General features: G+C 37.2%; 1 protein-coding gene across 1 annotated transcript; it reads left to right on the top strand.

Moving 5' to 3' along the window:
- Positions 1-11,791: 11,791 nt before the first annotated feature.
- Positions 11,792-20,509, top strand: LOC131801539 (uncharacterized). The gene is made up of 3 exons (XM_059120307.1): positions 11,792-12,018; positions 12,248-12,329; positions 19,269-20,509. The coding sequence occupies exon 3, from the start codon at positions 19,270-19,272 to the stop codon at positions 20,476-20,478; it is 1,209 nt and encodes a 402-aa protein (XP_058976290.1). The 5' UTR covers positions 11,792-12,018; positions 12,248-12,329; position 19,269; the 3' UTR covers positions 20,479-20,509.
- Positions 20,510-22,934: the final 2,425 nt, after the last annotated feature.

Raw genomic sequence — 22,934 nt, 5'->3', positions numbered from 1 at the left:
TCAATACCAAAAGTCCTGCAAACATAATAAACATTTGAGTAAAATGTTATCAATTGTTAATTTTGTTCGGAAGCTAGAGTGATTTCCACAGACGGACTGACGCACGGACATTGTTAAATCGACATAGAATTTTATGCTGATAAAGAATATACATATACTTTGTGGGGTCAAAAATGTATATTTCGAGGTATTACATGACAAACTTATATATATATATACCCTCCATACTATGGTGAGGACCATAGGTACCATTTAACATAAACTAATTGTTATTTATTGTGGGTGGGTAAAAAAGTGACCACCCACGACCTCTCTCCAGCAACTTTACTTTTATCTAATACCTACGACCAAAGTATGAACACGTCGCAGATACGAAAGATTTAACTTGACATTCTGTTTCACTTTTGTGATTCATAGACTACTTTTGTTTGGCTTCGCAATTAGGGGATGCGAACAACCCTTTCCGCGGCGAGAGATGAGCCACGTAGAATCGTGTTGTCACATTTGTATATAAGCTAGAAATGTAAAAAAAATGCTTATGTGAATTATTAGCATTTAGTCTTTTAGAAATAAACACCGAATGTTCAAACACTTCTTCATATTTCAAACAAACTCATAAAAGCTTTTGCCAAACACGTTTTAAAATTCTCTTACCACACATATGTATACATATTCCAATATTCGCTGCTTGCTCAGGATCATGATTAGAAGTTGAAAAAAGCTTTTTGAAAGAAAGCTTTTTTTGTTGAATGTTATCTTTTAATTTAAGAGGGTTGCCAAATAAAATTCTACCCTTCTTCGCAATTGTGGATTTATGGGATTCAATGGCAAAGCAGAAATCCCTTTTAAATTGAAAAATGGATTGCAATGTTCAGGGTTTTAGAAAAAAAAAAACCTAGCACGCGCGCTTCAATAGTATTATTATAAAATATAAATCTGTATTACTGTAGTAAAAAACAATGCATATGGTTCCAAAACAAAATAGGCATATCAAAATATATAAAGCATACAAGGAGATATCTTAAAAAAATTAGATTTTGTATTTTTGTCCCCCGCAGCCGTAATATGCACTCTGTAACAACGACATTTGGGGAAATATATCAAATACATCTCAGAAATACTTTTGCCAAATTTTATCGAGACCTGTTCAGATCTGCATATAGCTCCCATATATATCTTCGTCCGCCTTTTATTGTGCACCAAACATGTAATATTAGCCCAAATGAATTGGAATTTGGCACATACAACCAAATTGAAACAAGTATGTAAAATTTGGTAAAAATCGGTTTAGATATAGCTATAGTTTCCATATATATTGTTCAGCCGATTTGTTATATTTGTTCTCCACAGCCGTAATATGCACTCCGTAACCACGATTTGCGGGGAAATATATCAAAAACAACTTAGAAATACCTTTGCCACATTTATCGAGTTCAGATTTGGATACAGCTCCCATATATATTTTTATCCGATTTCAATTTAATTGTGTCCGAATTTAAAAAGGCAGAAATGCCGCGGAAACTTCAGCAGAAATCGATTCAGAGGAGGATATTCCTCTCATACATTAGTTCCTGTGGACTTTAAATTATAATTATAGTTGGTAGTATGATTTAATTGTTATGTGAAGTTCTACTAAATATGCAAAGTAGTGTAGGGTAACATAAAGTACCCTCGCCCGACTTTAAGACTTTCCTCACTGGTTTAGATAATGGCTTAGTTCACCGTTCGGTTCATATACAGAAATAGCGGTTTGGTTCAGAACCGGTTAAACAAAACACCTAAAATCGTTTAAATACCAAAACGTCGAACATTTCAATACCAGCAAGTAAAAACGCGTTAATATACTCCAAGATGAAGTAAACTTTAAAAATAAAAGAATCTGGTTTGAATATTAGGTTCACTTCCATTTTTGCCAGCGAAATCGGTTGGTAAAAAGTCTAAGTGGCTGTTATGAATTGCGAGCTTCAAACTCCAAATTTAAAAAAAATCCGTTAAAAATGTAGCTAAAATCGCCAAAATGCCAAATATTTGGAGGTACTGCCTTATGAGTGTTAAAAAGTATAGTGAGACAGTTTTCTGCCACAGAAGAAAGAACCCATTACAAACTTTTCATACCTTACCCATACCGTGAACCCATATAGGCAATGCCCTGTCGCAGGAGCTAGAGCCCGTTAAAAACTTAAAAAACAAATCTGTTAGAAAATCATTTTCAAAATACTAATTGTCAGGAGGGGGGCTATAGGAAAACGAGAACTCACTAACTAAAACTTCCTAATGAAAACAAGTAAAAAGCAGTAAGTTCGGTCGGGCCGAACTTTGAATACACTATATATATATATATATATATATATATATATATATATATATATATATATATATATATATATATATATATATATAGTAGTCGATGTTTCCACTTTGAAAAAAAAAATTATATGATATATGATTTTCACAAATAAAAATGCCGATTATTTCGATTTTTTTCTGAAAAATTTATTATTTTCCTTGGGATTGTGTTGGCAGCCCTGGATATAACTCCAACAAAGTAAGCTTTTTTTTACTTCTTGTTCAAACACTCATGTTGAGGAATGAAAGCTTTCCGTTTTCAATTTACTTTAAACAAAGCTCTGCATTGTGATCATGAGCAGGTTCCTAACAATCAGCTTTTTAAAAACTTTTGTACATGAACTTTAAGTTCAAATACAAAAAGCTTTCACAATGCACATGAAATAATCTACTACCTCAGAAACAACAACAATTTTGTAAAATCGAAATACAAAAAGGCAACAACAACAAAAAAATGCAGCGCTAGTTGTTAAGGTTGTTGTTGGGCTCTCATTCTTTATGGAACTTCATACAAAGTCCGCATGAAGTTTAATTATTCTCTAACTATACGGAAAGAATATAGAAAAACAAAACAAATAGCGGGAGTTTTTTTAATTATGCTTTTCTACTTCACACTCTTTTTCGAGTTGTGCATTCATGGATCGTTTATCATTAATGACATTTATTACTTGAATATTGTGGAACATAGACGGCGACGGTTGGCAAACTGTGGCTGGCCTGACTCTGATATTTTTTCTTCTTATAAAATAATAATGAAAATCAACACTTGCCGATACTTCTTCAAAATGCAAATGCCACAACAATAACAAAATGCATTGTCTGTTGCATTTTAATAACCTTTCCACACACATTTTTTTGGGAATGCCTACCTGCCTTCTTAAGCTCAGGGGTGAAAAGTAAAGGTGCGTCAGGTGTGTGTCCATAAAAATTCACATAACAATTAAAAGTTTTTATGGGAGAATTCAATCATACACGCTATGATTTTAATTATAATTTAAAGTTCAAAGTACTAAACATTTGTATCTTTTAAATTCGGAATTATATTGCCAATTTGGTGCACAATTAATTTGAAATCGGATAAAGATATATATGGGAGCTATATCCAAATCTGAACCAATCTCGATAAAATTTTGCAAAGATATTTCTGAGCTGTATTTGATATATTTCCCTGAATATCGTTGTTACGGAGTGCATATTACGGTTGTGGGTAACAAATATAACAAATCGGATGAACAATATATATGGAGCTATAGCTATATCTGAACCGATCTTCACCAAATTTGACATACTAGCTTCTAGACTCAATTCGGTCGTAAGTGCCAAATTCCACCCCATTTGGACAAATATTAGACGTTTGGTGCATAATAAAAGGTAAATCGGACGAAGTTATATATGGGAGGTATTTCCAAATCTGAACCTATCTCGATAAAATTTAGCAAATGTATTTCTGAGCGGTATTTGATATATTTCCCCAAATATTGTTGTTACAGAGTGCATATTACGGCTGCGGAGGACAAAAATAACAAATCGGATGAACAATATACATGGGAGCTATAGCTATATCTGAACCGATTTCGATCAAATTTGGCATACAAATTTTCAGGCCTATTTTGGGTGTATATGCAAAATTCCATACAATTCGGGCTGATATTACACGTTTGGTGCACAATAAAAGGCAAATCGGACGAAGATATATATGGGAGCTATATCTAAATTTTGACCGATTATTTCCAATTTCAATAGGGTTCGTCCTTGGGCCAAACAAATGATCTCTGTACTTTGTTTACAAAAATACATGGACAGACGGACGGACGAACATGCATAAATCGACTGAGAATGTGATTCTATGCAGATCATCAAAAGCAACTGTGGGTCTATCTCTTTTCCTTCTGCCTGTTACAAACAAATGCACAAAAACATAATACCCTGACCACCTTGTGGTGTAGGGTATAAAAAATCAGCGAATACTTCCTAAACTTGCAATGAATGAATAAATTAGTATATTAATGGATGAATGAAAATTTAATCGGTTGATATGATACCCTACACCACTATGCGTATTTTGTAAAGTTACCGCAACAAGAAAAGTTTACATTGGAAATTTATGTGAAGTAGATCATAGAACTATGAACCAAATAACATTTCTAAATAGTGCATGATATGATTAATTAATCTATCAAATTTGGGCTAATATTACATATATGGTGGACAAAAACCGTAAATTCGGGTGCATATGCATGTCAAAGGTATACACAAATCTGAACCGATCTCGGTAAAATTTGGTACAAAATATCATTCTTGTGGAGTGCATACTACGCATGTGAGGGACATATCGGATGCAACATATACAGGGTGAGCCGAGAAAATGCAACCAACTTCAGGCTGCAGTCATTTCTAAGCCACTTGTCCGACAGCTGTTACACTTATTCCAGTGACAGCTTATTATATTGTCTACAAGCGTACAAAAGCATTTTGGTGAGATTTTTCCGAAAAAAGTTATTCGTGGTGGGATTCAAGCGTGATAGTGAGATTTCTTTATATTTGGCTGGAAAACAACAAGTGGCTATCGTTAGAGCACTCCAGCATTTAAATGTGAATAAATCTTTTGTGTCACGTACCATCGCTCGTTACCGTGATACTGGTAGCGTAGCCAGACGTCAAGGAAGTGGACCGAAGAAAACAGCAATATCAGCAGAAATGGTTCGAAAATTAAAGGAGCGACTTGATCGAAACCCACGTCGCAGTGGCCGAAAAATGGCTCGTGAGCTGAACATATCGCAATATTCCATTAGGCAAATTGTTAAAATTTTAAAAATACCGAATATAGCCGTTATATTGGGGTCTATACGACGTGGACATACATAGGCATTGTTTGTCATAAGCCATTAACATATTCAAATTCGAAACTTGAAATAAACGGTGAATAATGTAGCTAAAATCATCAAAATATCGTATATAAGGAGGTGCCGTTAAATTGGAGCTGTGCGAAGACCTGGACCAGCATAGACAAATACCACACCTCAAACAATTTCCGTGGGTATTGTACCTAAAATCGTCAAAATACCGAATATAGGGAGGTACTGATATATGGGGCCTAAACGAAGACCTGGACCCGCACAGACAATTTTCTGTCACAGACTGTAGTTCCCATAACGAACTTCAAATACCAATTTTGAAACAATTCCGGTGAATAATGTCGCTAAAATCATCAAAATACCGAATATCGGGAGGTACCGTTATATGGGGGCTATACGAAGACGTGGACCTGCACAGACAATTTTCCGTCTTAGGGTGTAGTATTCGTTTTTAACTTCAAATACCAAATTTGAAACAATTCCCGTGAATAATGTCGCTAAAATCATCAAAATACCTAATATCGGGAGGTACCGTTATATGGGGGCTATACGAAGACGTGGACCTGCACAGACAATTTTCCGTCTTTGGGTGTAGTATTCGTTTTTAACTTCAAATACCAAATTTGAAACAATTCCCGTGAATAATGTCGCTAAAATCATCAAAATACCTAATATCGGGAGGTACCGTTATATGGGGGCTATACGAAGACGTGGACCTGCACAGACAATTTTCCGTCTTTGGGTGTAGTATTCGTTTTTAACTTCAAATACCAAATTTGAAACAATTCCCGTGAATAATGTCGCTAAAATCATCAAAATACCTAATATCGGGAGGTACCGTTATATGGGGGCTATACGAAGACGTGGACCTGCACAGACAATTTTCCGTCTTTGGGTGTAGTATTCGTTTTTAACTTCAAATACCAAATTTGAAACAATTCCCGTGAATAATGTCGCTAAAATCATCAAAATACCTAATATCGGGAGGTACCGTTATATGGGGACTATATGAAAACGTGGCCCATTTACAAATTTAACCTGTGTGCAAAACATGTGTGCAAAATTTTAGCCATCAATCTCAATTCATTCGAAAGATAGCGTGATTACAACAGACAGACGGACATCGCTAAATCGACTTAGAATTTTACGTTGATCAAGGGCATAGCCTATATGGGTTCACGGTATGGGTACTTCGGTATGAAAAGTTTGTAATGGGTTCTTTCTTCTGTGGATGAAAACTGGCTCACTATATTTTTAACACACATAAGGCGGTACCTCCAAATATTTGGCATTTTGGCGATTTTAGCCACATTTTTAACGTTTTTTTTTAATTTGGAGTTTGAAGCTCGCAATTCATAACAGCCACTTAGACTTTTTACCAACCGATTGCGCTGGCAAAAATGGAAGTGAACCTAATATTCAAACCAGATTCTTTTATTTTTAAAGTTTACTTCATCTTGGAGTATATTAACGCGTTTTTACTTGCTGGTATTGAAATGTTCGACGTTTTGGTATTTAACCGATTTAAGGTGTTTAAGTTTAACCGGTTCTGAACCAAATCGCTATTTCTGTAAATGAACCGAACGGTGAACTAAGCCATTATCTAAACCAGTAAGGAAAGTCTTAAAGTCGGGCGAGGCCGACTTTATGTTACCCTACACTACTTTGCATATTTAGTAGAACTTCACATAACAATCAAATCATACTACCAACTATAATTATAATTTAAAGTCCACAGGAACTAATGTATGAGAGGAATATCCTCCTCTGAATCGATTTCTGCTGAAGTTTCCGCGGCATTTCTGCCTTTTTAAATCCGGACACAATTAAATTTAAATCGGTTAAACATATATATGGGAGCTATATCCAAATCTGAACCGATCTCGATAAAATGTGACAAAGGTATTTCTAAGCTGTTTTTGATATATTTCCCCGCAAATCGTGGTTACGGAGTGCATATTACGGCTGTGGAGAACAAATATAACAAATCGGCTGAACAATATATGTGGAAACTATATCTGAACCGATTTTTACCAAATTTGACATACTTGTTTCTAGACTCTATTTGGTTGTTTGTGCCAAATTGCACTCCATTTGGGCTAATATTACACGTTTGGTGCACAATAAAAAGCGGACAAAGATATATATGGGAGCTATATGCAGATGTGAACAGCTCTCGATAAAATTTGGCAAAAGTATTTCTGAGATGTATTTGATATATTTCCCCAAATATCCTTGTTACAGAGTGCATATTACGGCTGCGGAGGACAAAAATAAATAAGTAAGCAAAGGCTACAGTCGAGCAGGGCCGACAGTTGAATACCCTACAACACTATAATAAACGATACAGTTTATATAGGCGAGATACTCGAATAAGTTCCACAAGATATTGTGACAAATAATAAAAGAAAACCATCAGGTTTCGTTCTCTAATTTTCGAATAATAGCAACTTTATCTAATTTGCTCATTTCAAATTTATTGGAAGATGTTGCACGTAAATGGTCTTCCTAGATCTGGAACCAATATTTCCCAAAGACCTATAATCTCTCAGAAGTGGCAAAAGATTAACATTTATTATTGGTTTTTGACTGAAACTCATCTATATGAGATACAGCCATTTGACTATATTCTTCAACTAAATCAGCGTTAACGAAATAGTCGGAAGTGCGTCTTTCCTGTATTTGTGAATTCTACAAAAAGTCACTGGAATGAACATTTTCGTATTTTGTCTACAAAAGTTGGCAAACTATTTCACACATTGAATATTTTTGGATGGTCATCCAAAACTGCTTTTGCATTTGCAATGTCCGGTAACCCCCATTCAAATGTGCGTGAGGATCGGGCGATAATTACGACCTGCTGACAATTTTGCAGTAGTTTTGGTCCATTTCAATCGCTAAATATATGGCGATCATCTCCAAAAAGAGTAGGCTTCTATTCTGACCCTCATTTTATCCCCATGCAAAATTTCGTAAGGGTCGGGCCATAAATGCGATCTGTATATGATATCCTAACTACTTAGTTTTGTTAGCTGTAGAAATATTACCAAATGTTTAATTCAAAATGAAAATATGCCAAAAATATGACAAAATTGAAAAAATATGAGAAAATTTTACAAAATCAATATTTTCATCTTTAGAGAGATATTTTTATGCGATTTTTTTCGACGTTTTATGTTTCCTGCCAAGAGGTCATTCTGAATTAATGAGAACTGTCGAAATCAGTTCAGCCGTTCTCGACATATAAGAGATCTTTCAAGCATATCTTCTTTGATAGACATATATATCGCACATATTTTGCTATATATCCGTTTTGTTGGATGTTAACATCAATGTAAAGATCAGAAGTAACCTTGTCATGGCTTTGTGATTTCGCCGAGATTTCAAATATTCGCGGTATAATGAAAAATTTTGAATTTTTTCAACACAAAATATATGGTATATTTTACCCGCTAAATATTATCCGATGACCACCCAAATTGGTAGGCTTCTTCCCCGACCTAAACTCTAGCTACATACGAAATTCCGCGTCGATTGGTCTATAATTGCGACCTGTATAGCTACTGCAAAATCCGACATTTTTGCAGTGTTTGGTCCATTTCAACCCCTAAACATTTGGCGATCATCTCCAAAAGAAATAGGCTTCTATTTTGACCCTAACCCCACCTTCGTGCAAAATTTCGTTAGGATCGGGCCATAATTGTGACCTGTAGAGTGATTACAAATTAACATGGACAGACGGACAGACGGACGGACATACATAGCTAGATCGACTCAGCTCGGCGAGCTAGGAAGATCCATATATACTTTCCTATATGGGAAACCAATATTTCGAGGTGTTACATAAATTCTGGCCCAATCAAACTTATAATACCCCCAACACATAGTGTTGTAGGGTATAAAAATCGGATGTTCAATATATATGAGAGCTATAGCTATATATGAATTGATTTCGATTAAATTTGGCATACTTATTTTCAGGCCTAATTGATCGTACATATGAAAACTATATCTAAACCTTAACCAATTTCAATATATTTAGCAAATTTTTGGTACCAAATTCCGTTAAACTTGAAGAATGTATCTATAACCGATCCATGGATATGTGCATACAAAATCTAAGTTTTTTAAATATATCTCCTTGCATGCTTTATATAATTTGATATGCCTATTTTGTTTTGGAACCATATGCATTGTTTTTTCCTACAGTAATACAAATATAGATTTTATAATATTACTATTGAAGTACACGTGCTAGGTTTTTTTTTTCTCTACAATCTTAAACATTCCAATCCATTTTCCAATTTAAAAGGGATTTGTGCTTTGCCAGTAAATCCCATAAATCCACAATTGCGAAGAAGGGTAGAATTTTATTTGGCAACCCTCTTAAATTAAATCATAACATTCAACAAAAAAAAGCTTTCTCTCAAAAAGCTTTTTTCAACTTCTAATCATGATCCTGAGCAGGCAGCGAATATTGGAATATGTATACATATGTGTGGCAAGAGAATTTAAAAACGTGTTTGACAAAAGCTTTTATGAGTTTGTTTGAAACATAAAGAAGTGTTTGAACATTCGGTGTTTATTTCTAAAATACTAAATGCTAATAATTCGCATAAGCATTTTTTTTACATTTCTAGCTTATATACAAATGTGACAACACGATTCTACGTGGCTCATCTCTCGCCGCGGAAATGGTTGTTCGCATCCCCTAATTGCGAAGCCAAACAAAAGTAGTCTATGAATCACAAAAGTGAAACACAATGTCAAGTTAAATCTTTCGTATCTGCGACGTGTTCATGCTTTGGTCGTAGGTATTTGATAAAAGTAAAGCAGTTGGAGAGAGGTCGTGAGTGGTCACTTTTTTACCCAACCCCAATAAATACAATTAGTTTATGTTAAATAGTACCTATTTCCCGAAAGCCTAAATGGTCCGTTTAACTTTTTTATCCCCTCCACCATAGTATGGAGGGTATATTAAGTTTGTCATTCCGTTAGTAATACCTCGACATATGCATTTTTGGCCCCACAGTCCGTCTGTGGAAATCACTCCAGCTTCCGAACGAAATGACGTAAGTTGATAAAAATTTACTCAAATGTGTATTTTGTCTGCAGGACTTTTGGTATTGAAAATGGGCCATGTAGGCCCACATCTTCGTATAGCCCCATATAACGGTACCTCCCGATATGCGGTAGTTTGATGATTTTAGCGACATTATTTATCGGAATTAATTCAAATTTGGTACTTGAAGTTCGTAACGGATATTACAGCATACAACAGAAATAGGCCATGTAGGTCCACGTCACGGTTTCAAATTTGGTATTTTAAGTTCGTAATTAATTCTACAGCCTATGACAGAAAATTGTCGGCGCAGGTCCACGTCTTCGCATAGCCCCCACATAACGGTTCCCCCTGATATTCGATATTTTGATGATTTTAGCGACATTATTTACCGGATTTGTTTCGGAGATAGGCAACATCGGTTCATTCCTTCTGGTACCTCCCCCACAAAAGGTCAACATTTTCAAAGATCATTCGATTTTGTGCAATTTTCAATATTTCTACCAACACAAGATCTGGTATGAAGAACGGGTAGGACCACTCCTTATGGTATCTCCCCCACAAAGGAACAACATTTTAAATGATTCTATCTCACATAAAATACGATATTTGCATTCGATTATCTTTAAATTTCACACAAATCAATATTTGTACTAACGAAGATCTGTTGTAAATATCATAGACATCGACCGCGCCTTCTAGTACCTCCCTCAGAACGAGTCAAAATTTTAAATAATTTCCATACAACTCAATATTTTTACTAACATAAGACTTGCTGTGAATATTGTAGATATCGGCCCACTCCTACTGGCACATTCCCCACAACGGGTCAAAATTTCAAATAAAAAAACGCTCATACAATGCGGAACACGCATCCGATTCTCTTCAAATTGTACACATCCTAATATTTGTAGCAACACAAGATTTAGTGTGAAAATGGAATATATCGGCCCAGTCCTTTTGGTATCTCCCCCACAAAAAGGTCTAAATTTGGAATAATTATAGCTCTAATCAAATGAGAAATAAGAATGCGATTGTCTTCAAATTCCACACATTCTAATATTTTTATCAACACAACATCTGGTGTGAAGATGAAATATACCGGCCCAATCCTTCTGGTATCTCCCCCACAAAGGGTGAAAATTTTGAATAGGTTAAAATACGAAATATGCTTCCGATTATCATTGAATTTCACACAACTCAACATTTTTACTAACATAAGAGCTGTTGTGAATATCGTATATATTGGTCTTAGCCTTCTGGTACCTCCCTCTTAAAGGGGTCAAATTTTTGAATGAGAAAAACGCTTATTAAAGTATATCCGGATCATCACTCACATTTCAACATTTTACAAAATGGATAGTATTGGTCCATTCTTTTCAACCTTTCTGCACAAATAACATCGATTGGTATTCGTACCTGTGACCCCTGCATCAAATGCATTTCTGTTGAGAGTTCAGTTGATCGTCAGTCGAAGTTGTTTAAAATAGTTAAACCGAGTCTGGATTTCTCTTTCAAGACTGTTTAATTTAGATTGGTAATTATTTGTTTGTAACGTTAACAATGGGTTAACGCATAATTAATTTGTAAATGATTAACCTCGTTTAGATCTGTCAACATAAATGTAAACAGATTTCAACGAGTGGCGAATGGCGCCAAAGCCTCCACCTTCCTTCATGTTTTGATCGTTGGTTGACACTCGTCTCTTCTATCGCTCGATACGAAGTCGCGCTCCCCCGCTATTGTGCAAATCAGGTAATCTGTCTTACCAATTATTATTATTTATTATTATTATTAATAAATACGGCCTTTGCCATTATTCTTAAAACTAAAACCCCCCTATTGTGTTTTTATTCTATTTTGTTTGGTTGAGCTTTGCATATTTCCCCGCATTGGCGCAAACATTGGTCCATTCGTACCGGATTACGAACGAGCTGTTGGTAAAAGAAGTAATCGTTTTCTTCTTTTTTTTCTAATTGCAAAGCATATCATCATCATCACCATCTATACAGTCCACCACATCATCTCCTTAACATCATCATCGTGTTTCTATCAAAAACAATCAGGTACGTACAGTGAAAAAAGTGCCGGTGAATTTAAATAAATAATTTTCTTGAAGAGAAAAGAAAAAACAAATTGTGTAAAAACAACAACAATCGCGTCGTTGATATTCCTTGTGGCCGTCTTACAACGCGTCGCTTACCCCGTCCCCTCCGTCTAGTTAGCAAATATTGTTTTGCCGACGGCAAATTGAAAATAAAGAAAAATCAAAATAATTGAAGAAAAAGTGTATTTTTTGGTATCTTTGTTGAAAATAAAATATTGTTGTGGGGTATCATTTTAATGTGCATAAAATTCCCCATCGATTGGTATAATTGAAATTTTAAAATTGTTAAATTTTTTGCAAAATTGCATTTTTAAGATTTAAAAAATTATTCACAAATCACCCCCAAAAATACACTTACTTCAATTACGTTGGTTTGTTTGTTGTTGTTGCGCGTTAGCGGTCATCATTTGTGCTTAGTCGGTCAGCCGCTTTACACACACACGCATACATACATACGTTTGGTATTGTCTGTTGTGTTACAGGTGACCCTCGATAAACGCAACTTAACATATTTTACAGGTGAACCTCGATAAACGGAACCAACATAAAATATTAAAATCTTTCAAATTTTATTTTTGATTATTATTGAACGATAATTGGGTGTTAGAGAACGACGTTTTTGGAAAAATTAATAACGCGTACACCCTACGATCGGTCAATACGACTTTTTTAAATAAAAAGTGTTAAAATTGATTTTTTTTCGTTTGGAATTTCAAAATTTTAATTACTTTGGAGATTTTAAATAAAATTTTTATTTTTTAAAATTTATTTTTTGAGAATACGCTACATTTGGTAGTTTGATTGCCTAAATAGTAGGTTAACTGTGGAAATAAAAATAATAAAATCTCAATATTTTCGGTAGAAAATAATAAAAATTTGAATATTTTGAATTGTTTGTGCGCGAAAATACGTTTTTTTTTTTTTGGAAAATTACACAATTTAACAATTTTTATTATATATTGATATTTCTTTGAATATATATTTGATATTTTTATTATTTATTTGAACATTTTCACATATTTTCATTGTATATTTGCATTTGGTTGCTAAATATCTCATCGGAGATTACAATTTTGGTGATTTTAGACCGGTTTTTTGATATTTCACTATTGTGTGAGAGGTTCAAGGCATTTATTTCTCGGAAAATTTCGATTTCTTTGGCCCTATAGTGCGGTTTTGTTAGATTTTCGGAAGCTTTTCGGTATTTTTCTTGAACTTTGGAAAAACTCGGTTGATTTTTTGAAACTTTTGGAGTTTTTGTATAAACTTTTGTGTTTTCTTCGTATATTGTGCGAAGAAGAATCAGTAATTCGTGGATTTTGTATAAATTATCTGAGCAAATCGTGCTTTAGTCGTTCCCTTCTTGCTTTTTGTAGTACAGATTTCGGGAAATTTATTCACAATGTCATTCACCCCAATTGATATGTTCACTAGAACTTCGGATGCGGTCATCCAGTTTAATGCTCGTTTCAATACGATGCGTGATGACCAGCTCGATATTCATGCGCTACAGTCTCATCTTAGTGCATTAGAAAAACTTTGGACGCAAGCACAGGACAAATTTGAAAAGTGCTGTGACTATATGATGTCGTCAGTAGAGACGACGAAAGAAGTTATCGATGCGGTTGATCAGAAATACAATTCGTCATTTCAAATCTATGTCGATTGCCAGTCCGCAATTAATAGAAAGCTAGGGCAATTCAAAAAATATCGTACTTCCTCTATTAATGGTAGTCTTTGTGGTTCGGTTGCTTCGTTGATAGAAACGCCGGGCGAGACTTCAGCTAAGTCGCCCATACAAAACTCGCAAGCTACGGACAACAATTTGAGTACTTCGACTCATGCTTCCCGCGAAAATCGTTCGCAGATACCAACTCCGCTTTCCTCTATTGTGAGAAATAATAGTGCCAGTTTTAGGACTACAGAGGAAGTTTCTCATTTGGATTGTGTCCATAACCTTGCCCTACCGCCGTGCGATACGGACATATTTGAAGGTGATTTCCACTCATGGCCAACATTTAGGGATTTGTTTACGGCTATATATATTGTTAATGGTCGTCTTACCGACGTTGAAAAACTTTGTCATCTGGTTAGAAAGACTTCTGGTGAAGCTCGCGAGATTGTATCGAAGTTCCCTTTAATTAATCGTAGTTTCGAGCTCGCGTGGAAGGCTCTAGTTGAAACTTATGATAACCCTCGGCTTCTGGTTCATAACCAATTGAAAATTTTGTTTGATATTCCGGTCCTCTATAGTGAGACTAGTTCCGGATTAAAGTCGATCCAACGTGGTATCAATGGATGCCTGTCTTCGATGTCCGTGTATGATGTCAATACGGAAAATTGGGATCCGATATTAGTATTTTTGTGTCTCCAGAGATTGCCAAAAATTACTCAGACTCTTTGGGAGCAGAGTGTTAAGGATAAATCTTCTCTTTCGTCCTGGAAGGACTTGGATGCCTTCCTCACTGAGCGCATACGTACGCTCATGTGCCTCCATGATATGCGTGCAACAGATCAGTCTAAGCGGTCAAATAATAGTAAAGTTCAAGCGCATCATTCAAATATCAGAATTCCAGAGCCACCGCGTTCTCCCCGCGCTTCGAAAGGTTCAAATTGTTTAATTTGTCAAAATCAACGTCATAAATTGTATGACTGTCCCCGCTTTAAGAGTTTCACACCCGCTGATCGATACAAAGTAATGAAACGTCATCATCTTTGTATCAACTGTCTTAGGAACGATCATGAAGTTAAGAATTGTGATAGCAAACGTCGGTGTTCGAAGTGTAACAAGTCCCACCATACGTTGTTGCATCGGAATGATATTACCTCTAGTAATTCAAATCGAACTTCCACCGTTACTAGCAATGCCCCCCAAAATTCGAGTGTTACGCCTTCGACTGTCCCCCCTAATTCAGAAAATTGCGCGCCCGGCACATCCGCCGGTTGCTTGCCCCGACAAGTATTTCACGCCGCGCAGAACAAGGCTGTACTCTTAGGTACCGCAATGGTGAATATTGTTCATCTAGGTGTTTCATTTCCTGCCAGGGCGTTAATAGATCCTGCTTCCGAGTCCTCTTTCATTTCAGAGAGACTCCAAACTCGTTTGAAGCTCCCTGCGCGTTCTACGAATGCTGTAATTTCAGGAGTTAGTTGTTCACTCTCGGCCACGGCTAATAAAGCTTGTCGTTTACAAATTAGCAGTCCTTTCGACCCTTCTCTGAAATTGGAAACCAACGTTTTAGTTTTGCGTGCCATTTCTGGAAATCTTCCCTCGTTTGTGGTTAATTCCGACTTAAGGTCACAAATTCCCGATCTTCGCTTGGCAGATGTTAACCTTTTTGAATCTCGTCCCGTCGATCTGCTGTTAGGTGCTGATCTTTATCCAAAAATATTGTTAGATGGTTGTCGTCCCATTTTGTCTGGAGCATTGCTTGCTCAAAATACTGTATTTGGTTGGCTTGTTACGGGTCCTATCCCAGCCACACAAGTTCGAACATTTGCCACTACTGTCGATGTAGCAGAGGAAGACAAAATCCAACAGACCCTTTTGCGATTCTGGGAAATCGAAGAGCCTCCTAAACGCAAAATATTATCTCCATCGGACCGTTTTTGTGAGGATAATTACGCCCGGACTACTCGTAGGGACTCAGAGGGTAGGTATATAGTTACGCTGCCACTTAAATCTGAGATTAGCGCTATCGGGTATTTGGGAGAGTCTCGAGCGAACGTCCTCAAACAATATTATCGGAATGAGAGTTCTCTATTGAAAAAGCCTGAATTAAAACTAGTTTACGACCAGGTATTATCGGAATATTTGGAACTTGACCACATGAGGCCGGTACCCGCAAATACTTCTATGGATGTCCTTTCGTGTTATCTACCACATCACCCCGTCATAAACCTAGCAAAACAGACCACGAAACTTAGAGTAGTGTTCAATGCCTCGAATAAAACGTCGAATGGGCAGAGTCTTAACGACATATTGCACGTAGGCCCAACTTTACAACAAGATTTAGTTCTTTTGATCCTCCGTTGGCGTATCTTCAAATTCGTGTTTAACTCGGACATTACTCAAATGTATAGGCAAGTTCGTGTAGATTCAAAGCATTCGCCCCTTCAGAGAATTTTGTATCGGAATTCAACAACAAAACAGGTCCTAGATTACGAACTACAGACAGTGACGTTCGGTGTAAATTGTGCACCATATTTAGCGATTAGAACGCTTCTTCAACTGGCCGATGATACTGAGTCAGAGTTTCCCCTCGCGGCGCATATATTGCGAAAATGTATGTACGTTGATGACGTTTTGGCAGGAGCTCATGACATCGAGACTGCATTGGCAGCTAGGGACCAGTTGATTAGGGCACTATCGTCGGCAAAGTTCGAGCTGCGAAAATGGACAGCGAATAATAGAGCTATTTTGGATTGCTTCCCCCCTGAGCATTTGGTAGATGCTCAGCTTTTATCGTTTGTAGAAGCTAGTAGTTCTAAACCTCTGGGTATTAGGTGGAATGCGCGTTTAGATTGTTTCTTCTTCGAAGTGAGTCCTATTGTCAATAAACACTTCACTAAAAGGGAAGTTCTTTCGGCAATCGCGAAATTGTTTGACCCTGTCGGTTGGTTGGCCCCTGTGATTGTTAGGGCGAAAATGATAATGCAGAAGATTTGGCTGGACAACATTGGTTGGGATGATCAACTTCTGGCAGCTACTGAGGCTGAATGGAGAAGTTTTGTCGAAACATATCCGCATGTTAACTCGATTCGGATACCTAGATGGGTTCAATATGTGCCAGGATTTTCTGTTGAACTTCATGTCTTTTCCGATGCCTCGGAAAAGGCATACGCGGGGGTAGTATATATACGTGTCGAGTCCCCCGATGGAAAAATCTTCGTTAATTTGCTGTCGTGCAAAACGAAAGTTGCCCCTTTGAAATCAATTTCGCTTCCTCGCTTGGAACTTTGTGGAGCAGTTTTAGCATCAGACCTATTGAAAACTATTGTGCGGGAAATAGATCTGGAATTTAATCAAATTTATTGTTGGACAGATTCGACTATAGTTCTTGCCTGGTTGAAGAGAACCCCCTCTACTTGGACGACCTTTGTAGCCAATAGGGTGTGTCGAATCCAAGAAAATGTTGGCAATTATAATTGGTACCATGTTAAATCTGAAGATAATCCTGCTGATTTAGGAAGTCGAGGATTGTCTCCGATAGAATTGTCAGCCTCCCCCCTATGGTGGAACGGTCCTAGTTGGCTAGGTAAAACTAAATCGGAATGGTCTATTCGTGATCTGGCTCCGATTAGTACTGAAATGGAAATGCGACCCGTTAAATGTCACTTTGCTTTCTTTCCGTCGACATTTAAAGAGATTTTGGAAGACTTTTCTTGTTTGCGTAGAGCTCTTCACTTCATTGTATACGCGTTTCGATTTATTCGTCAAACACATCCCCGGTATAGAAACCATTACTACTATCCCACTAGACGCATTTCCTCGGCAGAGATTATTGACGCACGTAATTATTGTGCAATTACGGCTCAAAAAATATATTTCGTCAGCGATTATAAGAATCTGTTAGACAAGAAGGCGTTAGATAGTAAGAGTTTGTTGGCTCCTCTCAATCCTTTCCTAGATGACAATGGTGTCATGCGAATGAATGGTAGACTGGTAAATTCGCCCACACTTGCACCTTCGGAACGTAATCCTATAATTGTCCCCTATAGGAGTGCCTTTGCTCTACGGTTGGTAGAATATACCCACCAAAAATCTGTCCATGGTGATATCCAGTTAATGATGCGAACTTTGAGGTTGGAATATTGGATTCCGCGTATGAAAAGTTTGGTTCGGCTGGTTGTTCGTCGCTGTAAAGTGTGCCTTCTGTTGAAGAAACGTGCTTGCAGTCAATTTATGGCTGCCCTTCCCCCTGAGAGAACAACTCTTAATCGACCTTTTACAAACACTGGTGTGGATTTCGCAGGTCCGTTTGATGTAAAATCGTATCTAGGTCGGTCTTGTAAAATAACAAAGGGCTATGTATGTGTCTTTGTATGTTTCTCTACAAAGGCAATTCATTTGGAAGCAGTGTCCGATTTGTCGACTGCTAATTTTTTGGCTGCGTTACATAGATTTATTGCTCGACGTGGTTGTCCCCATTCCATTTTTTCGGATAATGGAACAAATTTTGTTGGAGCATCGCGTGAACTTCAAAGAAATTTTAAAGATTTCCTCCAAAAAAGCGCTGACTCCGCCTCCTCGTCTTTATCAGACCAGGGACTATCATGGCATTTTATACCTGCTGGTGCCCCTCACATGGGAGGGTTATGGGAAGCTGGAGTCAAGAGCTTCAAGTTACATTTTCGGAAGCAATCTCGAAATTTAAAATTTACGTTTGAAGAATTAGCCACGGTATTGGCTAGGATCGAAGCTTGTCTTAATTCTCGGCCGTTGTGTCCAATGTCGGATAATCCAGGAGAAATCGTTGCATTGACGCCAGGTCACTTCTTGATTGGTGCCCCCTTGTTAGCCCCGCCTGAACCTCTCATCACAGAGCAACCATTAAGTCTAATTAATCGGTTTAGGAAAGTTCAGGCCCTTGCCCACCAGTTTAGTTTAAGGTGGAAAGATGAATATCTCAAGCAGTTGCATATGAGATATAAGTGGAAATTTCCCCAAAGAGAAATGGCGATTGGCGATCTAGTCGTTGTTCGTCATGATCAGCTTCCCCCAACGTCGTGGAAATTAGGGCGTATAGAAAATGTTTTTCCGGGCACCGACGGTCATGTTAGAGTCGCGGACGTTCGAACGGAAAACGGCGTTGTAAGACGGCCCATTACAAAGTTGGTCGTTTTGACCGACCACACTCCCGCAAACGAATAATATTGTTCTCTTCTCATTATATAGTATGTCGGTGAAAATCTATTCGGAAGAAGAACTTTTGAATGTTGATGACGGTTTTGATTATAATGAACCTCGGCCCACCGATCCCCAAGCTGGAATGTCGTCAGCTGCAGTGGAAGCAGCCCTTGTTGAGCCGATCGCGGCTGTAAAAATCTCAGAACGTGGGTCCGAATCCGATAAAGCGGATTCATCTGCGGCCCTCGCTGAACCGATGCAAACCGAGTCCGAATCCATAGCAACGGATTCATCTGCGGCTCCGGTTCTTGATTCACCCCCCAAAAATGATACATTACAAACCGAGTCCGGATCTTCGGGTCCATCTGCGGCTCCGGTTGCCACACCTCATTTGGAGGAGTCGGAAAATAATTTAAGGTCCGAAACCCATAAGGTTTCATCTGCGGCCTCACATAAATGTCGCCTTTGTGATCGCATGCACCCGCTGGATAGATGTAGTGACTTCCGGGTTATGAATGTTGACATGCGACGTCGCATTGTCCTAAAATACAATGACTGCATACGGTGTTTATCTAAATCCCACCAAGCTAGGGACTGCCGAAGCAAAAGAAAATGTGCCGTATGCAATGAAGAACACCACACCCTCCTTCATGAAGATTCGAAGACCGTGGTTAAACCCACTAATAATCGTCAGCGTCGTCCGCGGACCGATAGGTATCGGTCACGTAACAGTCCGTATAGTCGTCCGTCTCCCCCCTCGCAGATAGGATTGGTCGGCTTGTTGTCCCTCCAAACAGGTATCTGCCTATCCCCGACTTTGATAGTCAAAATTATGTCGTCCGATCGACCCACTATTGTGAGGGCGGTTTTGGACCCGTGTAGTAGGCAGAGTCAGATATGTTCCTCTTTGGTGCATAATCTTCGACTCCCTACTTCTAGAATCGAAGGTAGCCAAATATGTCGGCTGACCGTTAGTTCGATCTATGACCGGAGTCAGTCCATTTCAATTGTGGCTGTGGTAACCAATTTGGACCATGCGCTTACGCCTACAGCGGTAATCCCCGAGCGCATTCGTGACTCATTTTTAGGTCTTCCTTTGGCAGATCCCGATTTTAATAGGCCTGGTCGGGTGGCCTTGGTACTCGGGCCGGAAGTTTATGCCAGGGTCGTAACTCATCGGGTGCAAGCGACGCCAGGGTTGCCGATAGCCCACTACACCATATTTGGGTGGGTATTGTCGGGCATATGTAACACATAGTGTTACACAATGTTTTTTGAAAAAAAAAAAAAAAAGAGAAATAAAGAAAAAAAAATGAATTAAATTGAAATTGAATGAAAAAAAAAAAAGTTGAAAAAAATTTATTTATTATTGTATTTTAGTTACAACATCTCAATATGTTGCAAGGTGGGCGGCATGTTTAATTTAGATTGGTAATTATTTGTTTGTAACGTTAACAATGGGTTAACGCATAATTAATTTGTAAATGATTAACCTCGTTTAGATCTGTCAACATAAATGTAAACAGATTTCAACGAGTGGCGAATGGCGCCAAAGCCTCCACCTTCCTTCATGTTTTGATCGTTGGTTGACACTCGTCTCTTCTATCGCTCGATACGAAGTCGCGCTCCCCCGCTATTGTGCAAATCAGGTAATCTGTCTTACCAATTATTATTATTTATTATTATTATTAATAAATACGGCCTTTGCCATTATTCTTAAAACTAAAACCCCCCTATTGTGTTTTTATTCTATTTTGTTTGGTTGAGCTTTGCATATTTCCCCGCATTGGCGCAAACAAAGACAATTTTAAATGAAATAAAATTATTTTGAAGGCTCGCTTCGCAGTTCTTCCTTGAAACAAGTATTCATCACACATTTTTGTAGAACTCGAATTAGGTCCCTGTAAGAGAAGAAATTCAAATGAAATTCGAAACATTTCAATTGAAATTCGTATCGTTCCATTTAAAATTCGATTTTCTTTTTCACTAGCAATAAGATTTTTATACCATCCATCCTAGTATGGAGGGTGTATTAAGTTTGTCATTCCGTTTGTAAATATACATTTTTCACCCCACAAAGTATACATATTCCTATTCAGCATAAAATTCTATGTCGATTTATCAATGTCCGTCCGTCTGTCGTCTGTGGAAATCACTCTAGCTTCTGAAGGGTCATGTAGATCCACGTCTTCGTATAGCCCCCATGTAACGGTACCTCCAGATATTCGGTATTCTGATAATTTTAGCGTCATTAGTTACCGGAATTGTTTCAAATTTGGTATTTGAAGTTCGTAATAGATACTACAGCATAAAACAGAAAATGGGCCATGTAGGTTCACTTCTTCCCACCGATATTCGGTATTTTGTTGATTTTAGAGGCATTATTTACAGGAATTGTTTCAATTTTTGTATTTGAAGTTCGTAATGGTTACTACAAGACAGAAAATGAGCCATGTAGGTCCACGTCTTCGTATAGCCCCCATATAACGGTACCTCCCGATATTGGGTATTTTCATGAATTTAGAGACATAAATATTTAGAGACATAATCTATTTCAAATTTAGTGTTTGAAGTTCGTAATGAATACTACAGCCTATGACAGAAAATTGTCTGTGCAGTTCCATGTCTTCGTATAGCCCTCATATAGACGTTTTAGCGACATTATTCACAGGAATAGTTTTAAATTCGGTATTTGAAGTTCGTAATGGATACTACAGCCTAGGACAGAAAATTTTCTGTACAGGTCCACGTTTTGGTATAGCCGCCATAATGGCTTATGACAAAAATTGGCGCTACAAGGCCACGTCGTCGTATAGACCCTAATATAACGGCAACATTCGGTATTTTTAAGATTTTAACGGAAATTTTTTATTTTTTTGAAATAGCCTAATTCCCAAACTTGTATCAAAACTTGTCAAATATTGGTTGCGGGAGTCAAAAATGCATGTTTTGTTATGGCCGGCACAATCACCTGACCTAAACTCCTTAGAAATCCTTTGGAGTATCGTAGATAGGAAGATCAAGAGAGATTCGGAAATAAATAAGCACAACATTTTCTAAAGAATTCGGGGTGCCTGGGAAAGCACACCCAAGGATCAAATTGAGCGTGTTATAGATTCAATGCCTCGTAGGTGTGCAGCTGCTATCAAAAATAATGGTTATGCTATCGACTACTAGCCAAAATTTAATTATTTTAAAATAAAAAATCAAAAGTTGCTTTAGTTTTGACCAAGCAAAAATTGGGTCATTTTAGTTTTCCACATATTATTTTTCGTTCAAAATTATTTTTGTATTTTTATTTTTAGTTTCTTAAAAGTGAATTAACCCCCTCATTTAAAACTGGAAAAATAATTACGATTTGTTTATTTTTGTAAAAGTTACAGGACATTTGTTGTCTTTGCGATTTAAGTTGCTTTAGTTTTGGCCACCAGTGTATATATATATATATATAGATATATATACAGTGGTGGCCATATCATATGCAACTGAAATCTAACCTTTACCAAAAACCGTGAAAAATTTTTCTGAAAACAAAATTATGCAATTATTTTTTTAAATATTATTTTTTATTGCTTGTAGTTTAAGAAAAAACATATACTCCATAGATATTCAATTCATTTATAAAAAAAAATTAGAAAAAGATATTCAGTCTTATTATGAAGTGGCCAAAACATATGCAACTAATTAAATCGAGCTCAGTAAAGTGCAAATAAA

The sequence above is a fragment of the Musca domestica genome, unplaced genomic scaffold, assembly GCF_030504385.1.
Source record: "Musca domestica strain aabys unplaced genomic scaffold, Musca_domestica.polishedcontigs.V.1.1 167, whole genome shotgun sequence".
In the NCBI taxonomy this organism is placed as follows: domain Eukaryota; kingdom Metazoa; phylum Arthropoda; class Insecta; order Diptera; family Muscidae; genus Musca; species Musca domestica.
The sequence above is the reverse complement of the archived record's forward strand: the minus strand, read 5'-3'. Positions and strand labels throughout refer to the sequence as shown.

What these genes read in the sequence shown, in the direction of transcription:
- LOC131801539 (XM_059120307.1), top strand. Translation starts at nt 19,270, where the DNA reads ATGTCGGTGAAAATCTATTCGGAAGAAGAACTTTTGAATGTTGATGAC.